We start from the raw sequence: 12,136 nt of genomic DNA on the forward strand, positions 1-12,136 counted from the left end.
ACTTCTCAGGCCCATATAAAGCTCCGCCCGCCGCTGCTCGGCCTCTTCTGAGCGGAGACACCGTCCACAGAACCACAGAGACAACATGACCTCGGCCGAGCCCATATTCTCCAAGGGAGAGGACTGCAAAGCCTCCTGGCACGACGCGAGCGCGGGCTACAATGAGACGGACACGCACCTCGAGATCCTGGGCAAGCCCGTGATGGAGCGCTGGGAGACCCCGTACATGCACTCCCTGGCGACCGTGGCGTCATCCAAAGGTAACGTTCATTCTAGGAGTGGAACATGGACGTGTTTGAGATATAAATCAAATTAATAAAATCATAATAAAACAAGCTACGATGAGCTCCATGAAGAGCTTTTGGGAAAAAAAAACCTTCATATGCAAGTTTTGCAAAAAAAAAGTTTATATATTTAGTAATATTTGAAGATAAATGCAATTATTTATCATGTGCATCAAGAAAAGTGCAAAGCTCAACAGTTTTAAGAGTGAATATAAGTTTCAATGAACAACAACTAAGCCTTAAATTCAGTTATTTCCAAGAAAAATATGTAATTAAAACATATTTAATGTAAAATAATCCGATTTTAGTCACATTGTACAATTTATTTTATTTCATGAATTTAAAATTCATTGTTAGGCGTCGCAGAATGAATTCTTTGTCGGCCGGTTCTGTTTTTCTATGCCTTATAATCTGTGTAATCCTTATTCATTGATTCACTTCTTCCCTTATGAGGGTCTTGGGGTCACGGGGGGGGGCTATCCTAGTTTCTTCAGGCGAGATCTTATTTCATTATTTTATTCTCTACTGAAACCACTAAAAATACTCCTACGTTGTGTTTACAACACTGGAAATAAAAGTTTCTGATTCTGAAAAAATAGATATTATTATGTGTAACCAAAATTTTAATAGTAAGAAGAAAATAAAAACACTTGAATCTTTTTTCTTGTTGTTTTTTGACCCAACATTTTGTAATGAACAAGTGTTTTATTTACAATAAAAGCTTCGAATTGGAGAAATATTTGGTGTGTGCGTGTGTGTGCGTGTGTGCGTGTGTGTGTGTGTGTGTGTGTGTGTGTGTGTGTGTGTGAGCCGCAGCAGCTGCTCTTCTGCTCGTGGACACCGTCCAAGTATTCAACTCACCGTCTCATCTTTGCTGTACGTGGAAATAGACGAGCAGACCCGCGGGTTCAAAGTACAGCTCACTAAGTCAAACTATAACTTGTGTGCATTTTATTGAGACTCCAGTCGTATATATATATATGTTGTAACAATTAGGGTTTTTTCTGTGTGTGTTATCTTATCTGCACAACTTCTGTTGCCTCAGAAGGAATCGTTCCTGTATCACAGTACGCTCCAATAAATGATTACAAAGGGTCAAAGGGCAAAGGATAGACTGTAAACTATTAATATACTTTTTTTTTGTTAATCCTGAAGCTAAACCCTGTGACCTTAAACGTGAATAAATAGTTATTCATGAGCTTCTGGAGAATAAGTAGGAAAACATATTATTACATATTTGTTTGAATTTGGAGAATTATTAAGTTATAGGAGATTGTGATTCTTAAAAAAAAAACACACACTAAGTTGTGTTGAAACTGTTGTTTTCTCATGAAACAACTTTGCAAAATGCTAACGTCTGACACACTAAGATATTTGCAATTTAATTTACTTATATTGAGTTAGTGATTAACGTCTGCAAAAAGAATGTAAGTAAGTAAGTAAGTAATTTTTATTTGTATAGCGCTTTTCCAGACCAGTCAGAGTAAAAATATATATCTTTATAAAGATAACATGAAGCTAACATCGCAGCTTCATGACAAGCTAATATGGTCAATAATGCTATAATATTATAATATAATAAAGTATAAATATGATTAAAATCAACATATTGCCAAGTGGCATTAATATATGTTTATAAAGTATGATTTTTTTTTTTCTTATACATTTAATAAACATTTTGGATTTTTTATTAATTTGAAAAATTAGGAAATCTATTTAACTTAACAAAAGTAATAATAATAATGATGATAATAGATATATTATTTATCCATCTTCTATCTACGGGTTTAAATCGACCTCTAAATCTACTTTTTTTGTGATAAATTTAATAACACAATTAGACAACATGTTTCTCAGTGTTAAATAATGAGAGAAACTTTATTCAAAACAACAAAACTATAAAATACAATATAAAAGGTTATAGAGAAACGATGAACTGTGGCGTACCTGAGGATCGACAGCGATCACTGAATGCAACACGGAGACACATTGAATGCCGTCGCTTCCACGTGCAGCCGAACGGGACCTAAAGCCAATAAATATTGTATAACTTTTTTCTCTTTCTTCTGCCAAGGTGGTCGGGTTCTGGAGATCGGCTTCGGAATGGCAATCGCTGCCACCAAGGTCGAGTCTTTCCCCATCGAAGAGCACTGGATCGTCGAGTGCAACGACGGCGTCTTCGCCCGACTAGAGAAGTGGGCCAAAGAGCAGCCCCACAAGGTTTGTGGGTTAGCCCCCCTGTTCTGTGATCCACGTTCCTAACTCGTACCCCCGCTATTGCAGGTCGTGCCTCTGAAGGGTCTCTGGGAACAAGTGGTTCCGACACTGCCGGACAACCACTTTGATGGTGAGTCTCTCCGACCGAGCTGAAGCTTGGGCGGTCTCTAAAGGGTCTCCCTCCTCTCAGGCATCCTGTACGACACATACCCACTGTCGGAGGAGACGTGGCACACTCACCAGTTTGACTTCATCAAGGTTGGTAGTTCAATTCCTGCTGAATGAGCAGCAGAATCGCACGTGGAGAGATGATAGCAATCGACAAACGTACACCTTGGTGAGCGTGGACCTGCTGATGTTCTCCTCAGGGTCACGCTCACCGTCTGCTGAAGACCGGCGGCGTCCTCACCTACTGCAACCTGACCTCCTGGGGCGAGCTGCTCAAGACCAAATACGACAACATCGAGAAGATGTTCGAGGTGAGTCCACGCTTTCATACAACAAGCTTTTTGTTAGCATTTAGCATCAAGTCAAGACCTTGAAAAAAAGATCCTACATAAGGAACCTTCGACTGTTATTATCAACATATGCATGTTTCACAACCATGTTGTTTTTTTTCCTGACCACGTCCAAGATAATGATAAGGTTAATGATAACTCTGTCAATGATTCCAGGAGACTCAGGTGCCCCATCTGCTCCAGGCCGGGTTCAAGAAGGAGAAGATCAGCACCACCACCATGGACATCGTGCCCCCCGGCGAGTGCAAATACTATTCCTTCCGCAAGATGATCACTCCCACCATCGTCAAAGAGTGAAGTCCAAGGACTCTGCTGTAACTTTTTTACTTCACCGCCGAACCTCCGCGTCTTAAATGTTTTAATAAACCACAAGTCTGTCAATCATTGTGTCCACGGTTTCTACTGATTGACGTCTCCGATGTGCTTTAATGATATGTAAATATATAGCAAGTACAATATTGCAGTGCACGACTAAAAAACTACATTTCTAAATCATGTACACTTGTATTATCGCCGCTCGTGTAGGACATTTTTAATGACATTATTTATACTGGAAACCAAATGTTTTATTTCAACACCAACCATGTCAGTTTATATAAACATGGTTCATTAAACTATGGTTTTTACATTGATTTCTCTTTGTACCTCTCAAAACTGAGGGGTGTCCCCTGCTGGTCCGCTAGAAGAAACACTTTTAAACAACACAATAATATTGTTAGAAGTCACAAAGGTTGGTTTAAAATGACAGATGATCAGTATTATTATCAGACTGATGAAGTCAATTCATCGCCAAGTCCATCTCAAGATTATTGAAGACGCCACTATTAAAATCTCACCTGTATCATTTTCCAATTAGATCAACTAGATAGAAAATGCGATATAAAAATAATATAGTGTTATAGTATTTAGAAAATATATATCGTCCACACGGTGTTGACCCGGTGATATACTGCTCTAGTAGAAGAACTCACATTTCCCCGATCCTTAAAACTCTTCACTGGCTGCCAGTTTCTTTCAGGATAAACTTAAAAAATTCTGGTTCTTACTTTCAGATCTATTCATGGTCAGACCTTCCATCAGTGATCTAATCCAGCCTTACACCCCAGCTCGGGCTCTGAGGTCTGTGGATCAGAATCTACTGATGGTTCCTGAACACGCTTCAGGACCAGAGGAGAGAAATCCTTCCAGACTGTTGCTCCTAAGCTTTGGAACCATCTCTGTGTTTGATGATCTACTGACTCCTTCAAGAAACATCTTAAGACATTTTTATTTGTTCAGGCTTTTCCCTGATTTTCTGGAACTCCTGTGGTGTTATCAGTTTTATCTTGACCTTTTAAGTATATTTCTTATTGAGTATTGTTTTGATTGTTTAAGCGCTTTGTGACCCTGGTCTGGAAAAGCGCTTTATAAATATAAATTACTTACTTACTTATATAAAAAAGGATGTATAAACCAAATAAACAACGCAGAATTAAAAAAAACAAGATAAATCGTCTATTCGGATATATTACATTTGTGTGTTTTTTCTCCATTGTGGACTTTAATGCAATAAAACGCTTATAAAGGTTGAGAGAATGACAAACTAACGTGTCGATAGATTGTTCACTTTGATGACATCTACCGGTCATAACGCGTCACTGCAGAATCATGGTCTTAAGAAGCCTGATTTGCATAATTAGATAATTATTACAGATTCACGCTTCCTCCTTTTAATGAATCTTCTTCACAATAAATATAATGAAATAATTGAAATTTAAACAAATATATTCTTTTTCTTCTCTGGTAAGTAAGAAAGTCATTTATATTTATAGAGCGCTTTTCCAGACCAGGGTCACAAAGCGCTTAACTAATCAAAAAAATACCCAATAAAATATATACTTACACAGGAGTCTCAGAAAATCAAGGAAAAGCCTGCACAAATAAAAATGTCAGTAGATCATCAAACATAGACGGAGAGGAAGATCGTTCTAAAGCTTAGGAGCAACAGCCTGGAAGGATTTCTCTCTTCTGGTCCTGAAGCGTGTTCAGGAACCATCAGTAGATTCTGATCCACAGACCTCAGAGCCCGAGCTGGGGTGTAAGTCTGGATCAGATCACTGATGGAAGGTCTGACCATGAATAGATCTGAAAGTAAGAACCAGGATTTTAAAATTGATCCTGAAAGAAACTGGCAGCCAGTGAAGAGTTTTAAGGATCAGAGAAATGTGAGTTCTTCTACTAGAGCAGTTCAAAATTCTCGAGTTTTGCATCAACTGCAGGCGAGACAGATCCTTCTTGTTTAGACATGAAAATAAACTGTTGCAAAAGTCCAGACGACAAGAAACAAACATCGATTATAAACTCCAGATCATGTTGTGACAACATTTTTCCTAAATTTAGAGATTTTTCTCAGTTGAAGGAAAGAGTTTCTGGTCAGTTTTCTGCAGTGTTGAACTAAACAGACAGCAGACAACCGTGGCCCATTACTGCCACCCCATGGATGTGTTTGTCATGCATTGTAGCAGTGCATTGTGGGTAATATAAAAAGCTCTGAAGGGGTCATCAATGTTCACTCGAGCCCTCCGTCCTCAAGGGAGGATTTTTCAAAGTTCACTGCCGCTGTACTGAGAATTGTGACGACCCTTGAGATGACGGCGGGCATTACTGAGGGTAGGTGAGCGAGGGCACATGAATCAAGAATGAAAACGCAGCCCTAGTGACGTTATGAAGCTTCATGAAGCAGTGTGATATTTTTCAGAGGGCAGTAGGGGGCGCCCTCAGCAGCTAGCAGTTCAAGAATGAAATCTCAGTTTGTTTAAAACATGAAGCGGGACAAGAAAGTCAAGTGGGCGACAGTAAAGACTTTATTACAGCTCTAAATGGAGGAGGAGCTGAACTCCAAAACAAACTCTAATATTCACACAAACACCACCATCACTCTCTGTACCAGATGCTTATCTTCTTCTCACGCTTGATCTTCCTCTGCAGCTGTAGAGTTCCGTAGAGCAGAGCCTCGGCGGTGGGCGGGCAGCCTGAGAACCACAGTCGTCTTAATAAACCAGTGACTCACGCAGAAGATGGGGGTGCAAGAAATACCTGGAACATAAATGTCCACCGGTACGATCCTGTCGCAGCCTCGGACGACGGCGTACGAGTAGTGGTAGTAGCCTCCGCCGTTAGCGCAGCTGAAGAAGACAAGCTCTGATCAGCTTCAAACAACCAGTTTAGAAAGTTTAGAAAATTAAACCAGGAGTCTGGGATCCATAGGGTTTTCGTTTTTCATTTATTTTTTATTTGCAGTAAAGCAATATAGCATCATTTTACATAATGTGAATGTGATTTGATCTTTTTATAGAAAAAGAAAACAAATTAAAAACTACTTGAGATGAAAATCAATAAGTGGGTAAATCAAGGTAAAATAAGTACAATAATAATATTTTGTAAAATAAGTTTTATTTTATTTTTTGTTTTTATTTTTATTTTATTTTATTTATATTCTTTTTTTTTTTTTTTTTAAGATCGTTTTATTTTATTTTATTTTTTTATTATCTCTTTTATTATTTCTTTTTTCCTTGCACTTTATTTTTTTCAACTGTGCTGTTGTGAAAGTGTGTTTCCCCTCTGGGGATGAATAAAAATTTTCTATTCTATTCTATAAATTAAAGATATTAAAAGTAAAAACTTGCACGTTTAAAAAAAATAAAAGCAGCTTTTGGTAGTTACACAAGTTGTTCATTTCTTCCAGCATGATATAATGAATGACTCATTTTTCAACTTTCGTAAACAATTTACATACAATAGTATTAGTTTTAAGCAAAAGTTGAGCCATTTTCTTCCTGTGACTAGCGACATATTCAGAAGAAATTAAACATTTCTCCTCCATTCTTGTCGTATCACTTTTATGTCAACATCTGGGACATGTTTGGTGCTTAGCTTCATAAAATATATACACTTCCAAAAACATGATGTTTATTAACCTTTGGATTTCTCCAACACAAGTTACGTTTCTATTTGTTCAGGCTTTTCCTTGATTTTCTGGAACTCCTGTTGTGTTATCAGTTTTATCTTGATCTTTAAAGTATATACTTTATTGAATATTGTTTTGATTGTTTAAGCGCTTTGTGACCCTGGTCTGGGAAAGCGCTATACAGATAAAAATGACTTACTTACAGTAGTGTGAATGTGGTATTATTATTCTATCTGCAAGTGAGTACATTTCTCTAATTAAGTGTTTTTTAAAGACATTATTTCAGGATAATGCAGTTAATAAACCAGCAGTGAAAATGGTTCCCGTTTGGCGTGAATGTTCTCAGTCGACCTACCTTCCCATGGAGATGACGTATCTGGGCTCGGGCATCTGGTCATAGACCTGTCGGGGAGGAGAGGAGGAGTTGTGTGACGTGTGAATTAGATCTGAACACAAGACACACTGGTCATGATCCTGCTCATATTGACACAGCTGTTCTTCTTCTCAGCACTGACTGTCTGAGCAGAAACACCACATGACCCCGAGACCCAAGCGTAACACCATCAATGGAACCTTTGAAAATCATAGTGATTTTGGAGGAGCCGTCTAGATGTGGGGTACATTCAAATCCTGCACTGTTGGTTGTTTTTATATTTCTACCATTTGATTTACGGTAATTCTGAAATATATACCATCTCTTCAAGATAAATCATCCTACTTTTTTTTTAATAATAATTGCATTACAGAAAAATACATTTTGTTAGTCTTTTTTTGCTCAATTCTGAAACCAGCAGTATTGTAACGCCCCATCAACTTTTCTGCAATGTGAAAGGTCCACGTTCTGCATACTAAATAATAATTAAAAAATATATATATATACCTGTATATAAGCGCCCCCTGCTGGTGCCATAGTAAACTGATATTTTTAATATTAATTTAAGGCTGGCGATTTCATACAAAGATACAAAAAGACCTCCGACTAAGCATATATTTAACCAACACAGTTTTTGAATATTTTTTCCAAATGAATGATCAAGACCGTCTTCGCTCACCTTCCTCAGAGCCGGGGCCATCTTATTGGTCAGCGTTCCGGCCACGATCATGACGTCAGCCTGCCTCGGACTAGCTCTGAACACCACGCCAAAACGATCCATGTCGTAGCGAGGGGCGGCCATGTGCATCATCTCCACGGCGCAGCAGGCCAGCCCGAAGGTCATGGGCCACAGAGAGCTCTGAGGAGACATTTAGCAGACGATTCAAAAAGTAAGTTACAAAATACAATTCAGAGAAACAAGATCAGATTATTTTCTTTTTTTTCCTTTTACAAATTGTATATCTTATAGACGGGTACAGCTCATACACGTACAGATCAAGTTACGTTCATACTGTTTTCAGGTGTTTAATAGTCTGGAAATAACATGATTTTTTGTACAATGTTGCACCTCTGAAGTCCTAACTTGGATTTTAACACTTCTATCCACTACTGAACTTTGACGTGGTCTGGTCATCCACATGAAAGACAAACTGGATTTCCAGAGTGGTAAAAGTACTGAAGAATTTTGAAGTTTCCAGGAAGACGAGAGCTTTTCTCAACACATCGTTGCAATAACACTGTTCATTCACTAGGGGGGGCTGAAACAAATGTGTTGAATCTTACCCATTCCTCATTTAACAACTTAAACAATAAACGTATGGTTCCCGTCTAAACTTTTCTGAATTTAATCCAATAGCAGGACTTCATTTACAGGTTTCACACGTTTTAATAATTATTCCCTCAAAAACACATAATACACTTTATATCAAGTGAGGAACTATTGCATATGACACATGACATTGCAGCTGAATAAAGGTCAGATGAAGTTTTACTTGAGGAATTAATCTGAAAAAAATGTTAAGTTGATTAGAAGTAAGTATTTTTCCCGGAACAGTACGCATTCATTTCCTGGAAATAAATGTTAATTATTTAATGCAAAATTTAATTTGGTTAAAAAAAAATGGATTGCCAAGAGCTTTAAAAATACGCTCAGTCGTACCAACTCTGGGGTGAAAGAATTATATTTTTATACAAAATAAAGGGTAAATGGAACAAAAAAGAGAGCCACATGTGAATTTTAATACTTCACTTTACACTAAATTGAATCTTTCCGGACTAAAATAAAAGGGCATGACATGTAGCTCACCCGACGCGCCCAGTTGATCAGGTCATCCAGCTTGGTGACGACATACTCGCCCTTGCTGCTGGCTACAGCTGCTGGTTTGGAGGCAGCAACAGTGGTGCTCTTCTCTCGGAATGGAACCACACTGACCGGTGGAGGACACACAGGAGGTTATAATTCATGCTACAAGGTTCGGTTAATGTCGGTTTACACACTGCAGTTAGTCTCACCTTGTAGTGAGGTTGTCATTTTTAGTGCTATTGTGCAGAAGCCTGTGGTGAAGAGCGAGAGCCGAAATGGGCCTGAGATGAGCAGAAGAAACTGGTTAGATTGACGACAACCAAAGATTCAAATCTATTTTCAACTCACTCACAATCAACGAAAAAAGATAATTTCCACCAAAGAAACTTCTGAGATGTTGACCATTTTTAAACATGTGATCTTTGTCTTATATTCTAACAATTCAGTTTGTTTTCCCAAGATCTTAAAATACAACAATGCAAAATAAAACACTGAGGCAATAGTTGCAAATGGGGAAAAACAAACTAGATTATTTAAATTAGATGCATTGTCTCTACATTGAACATATTTAGAGGCATTAACCTGTATAATTTCCTTTTTTTTTTTAAATCTCCTTTAAGAAAATTATGGCAATAATAAGTTATTCATAGGTTAATGAACACGTTACGTTCAACAGCTTTTCTTCTTAAGTTTTGTAGCGTAGTTTTGTCGATCTATAGACGTCTATCTATCTCCGTCTATCGATTTATAGATCAGTGTTGCATAAAAGAATCAAATACTAATGTGAATTAATTATCTGCAAAATTCTATTCAAACATCTAAAAAAGGATGTTGTATGGTCTTAGTAATGAGCTTTGAAATAGATTTTAAAAACATTTGGTTGCATTTGAAAACAAGTGTCTTTTACCACTAAATGTCAATGACTTATTCAGCTACAGAATATTTTGCTAAAGTAGGGACCAGCTGACCAGATGTAGACAAATTAAGATTTGGTTCAGGTGAAGGTTCTTAACAGATCCAAAGCTCCTTACCTTGATGAAAAGAAGCCAAGAAGGCTCTGGCGAGGAACTGTAAAATAAATATATATATATAAAAAAAAGTTCAATTAATTAACAAACTGAGTCCGACACATTCACAATGAAAACAATTCATTGTAGTACCTTGAGTACTTTTGTTATTAGTTATCTAAACCGAGCGGCAAAATAATAATTTGAATGACTTGATTATTATTTATATACATTTATCTACAATCTGGTAAAACCATCAGATTAATCCACTATGAAAGATCCTATTTTCAAATGGTATTATACATAATAGCCCTTTATTTGCATTTCTCCAAACCCGGTAATGAAACAGTAGAATCTTTATCCCAAAACTTTATTTATAAATGTCAACGTCGTTTGTAAATAAATATCAATCAATAAATATTGAAGTAGAATAGTCAGTTTTAGACAGACATTTGAAATATGCGGTGTTTTACATTGGTAACGACTAACACATAATGCACACGTAAACTTATACAATAGATATAAATGCAATTCCAGTGTAGCGTTTATTCCACTATGGTTTAGTTAAGTCTAAGAATTTAAATAACCTTTATTCTTAACATACGCACCACGAAGCTAACATGTTTAGCATGCTATGCTAACGCAGACGAAGCAAGGTCAGTTTGAAAACTCAAGATTTACGTCGAATACAGAACCACAATAACGTTTTAACTCCTGATAACTGTGTTGACTGTGGTTTATTTTAACAAAAACCATCCCCGATATATCTATATAAGCTTGACACCATCTTTTAAGGCTAAACGTTTCAATCAAAACATTACTCACCGACCAACGCCGCCATCTTTGAAATTCTAGTTACGTCAAACGTAATATGAGTTTAGACTGCAGAGGGCGCTGTTGTAACATTCACAGGGCTCGATGTGTCTCAGGAAAATATTCATATTTAACAGTATTTATCTTACTTTTATTTGTGATGGTCACTTAGCTCATTTAGAGCTAAATTAAAAAACGTATAATAAATAATAATAACAAAAAGAGATAGGAATATGTTGATTTTAAAAAAAATGACAAAAGAGCGGGATTGTGGATATTATAAAAATAAATGAATAAATAAAGCACTTTTATTGTTTTTAAAATTGTACAATTTCTTTATTTTGCGTTGGATTTTCACATTTTTGATATAGCATATTAAACATTTATTATTCACTGATATGCTTATTTTTTGCATAAATAATTCTAATATAAACACAAATAAGTCTTATATTTCTTTATTAATCCTATCAATCTGGCAGACGGAATCACAATCTAACCCTGTAATGGTTTGACCTATTTTATGAGTTTATTGACGGCATATGACTGAGATATAATCACACGGAAGATGCTTAAAATAAAGATTCAAAAGGCCAGACTACTGACTCCAGCGTAAAGTTGAGATGGTAATTCGAATTAAAAACATTTTCCAAACTTGTTTGTTCGCCAACACAAATCATTTAACCAGTGGAGCAGCTGTACAGGCACGGCGAGCACTCGTGACCCATTTCTGTCATCGCTCTGTTTAATTATTTAGAGTCTTGAAAGCGTGACATTAAAGGCAACATGTTTTTCAGGCTGGATTCCAACGATAACTTCAAGAGACGAGCCAACTGTGAATCCATCACATGTTTGAAGCTGATTCAAGCAGATAAACAATGACTTCCTGAAGACAATTATCTTGAGATTCAACTTTTCAGATGATTCAGAATCACCTCCTAATGTACGTGTTAATAGTAAGTAAGTAAGTAATTTTTATTTATATAGCGCTTTTCCAGACCAGGGTCAGAAAGCGCTTAAACAATCAAAACAATATCCAATAAAGTATATACTTTAAAGGTCAAGATAAAACTGATAACACAACAGGAGTTCCAGAAAATCAAGGAAAAGCCTGAACAAATAAAAACGTCTTAAGATATTTCTTAAAGGAGTCAGTAGATCATCAAGCGCAAAGAGA

The 12,136-nt window shown here is 36.9% G+C and overlaps 2 protein-coding genes across 2 annotated transcripts; one reads left to right on the forward strand and one right to left on the reverse strand.

The window, feature by feature from the left end:
* The first annotated feature begins 63 nt into the window (after positions 1–63).
* On the forward strand, positions 64–3,400 carry gamt (guanidinoacetate N-methyltransferase). The gene is made up of 6 exons (XM_087782428.1): positions 64–260; positions 2,359–2,504; positions 2,568–2,631; positions 2,692–2,759; positions 2,870–2,980; positions 3,176–3,400. Exons 1-6 carry the CDS (start codon positions 86–88, stop codon positions 3,314–3,316), a joined length of 705 nt encoding a protein of 234 aa, XP_087638554.1. The 5' UTR covers positions 64–85; the 3' UTR covers positions 3,317–3,400.
* A 2,439-nt stretch (positions 3,401–5,839) lies between these two features.
* Positions 5,840–11,009, reverse strand: ndufs7 (NADH:ubiquinone oxidoreductase core subunit S7). Its single transcript, XM_087783455.1, has 8 exons — positions 10,975–11,009; positions 10,174–10,210; positions 9,352–9,423; positions 9,146–9,266; positions 8,018–8,197; positions 7,321–7,367; positions 6,095–6,183; positions 5,840–6,030 (listed from the first exon to the last, which is right to left on the reverse strand). The coding sequence occupies exons 1-8, from the start codon at positions 10,988–10,990 to the stop codon at positions 5,933–5,935; spliced, it is 660 nt and encodes a 219-aa protein (XP_087639581.1). The 5' UTR covers positions 10,991–11,009; the 3' UTR covers positions 5,840–5,932.
* Between the last annotated feature and the right edge of the window lie 1,127 nt (positions 11,010–12,136).

This window comes from Callionymus lyra, chromosome 2, assembly GCF_982586985.1.
Source record: "Callionymus lyra chromosome 2, fCalLyr1.hap1.1, whole genome shotgun sequence".
NCBI classification, from domain to species: domain Eukaryota; kingdom Metazoa; phylum Chordata; class Actinopteri; order Syngnathiformes; family Callionymidae; genus Callionymus; species Callionymus lyra.

Coding starts and splice junctions, on each gene's coding strand:
- gamt (XM_087782428.1), top strand. CDS start 86: ATGACCTCGGCCGAGCCCATATTCTCCAAGGGAGAGGACTGCAAAGCC. Junction 261..2,358: donor GACCGTGGCGTCATCCAAAG/GTAACGTTCATT, acceptor TCTTCTGCCAAG/GTGGTCGGGTTCTGGAGATC. Junction 2,981..3,175: donor ACATCGAGAAGATGTTCGAG/GTGAGTCCACGC, acceptor CAATGATTCCAG/GAGACTCAGGTGCCCCATCT.
- ndufs7 (XM_087783455.1), bottom strand. Junction 9,424..10,173: donor CTTGGCTTCTTTTCATCAAG/GTAAGGAGCTTT, acceptor TGCTCATCTCAG/GCCCATTTCGGCTCTCGCTC. Junction 9,267..9,351: donor AATGACAACCTCACTACAAG/GTGAGACTAACT, acceptor TCCACCGGTCAG/TGTGGTTCCATTCCGAGAGA.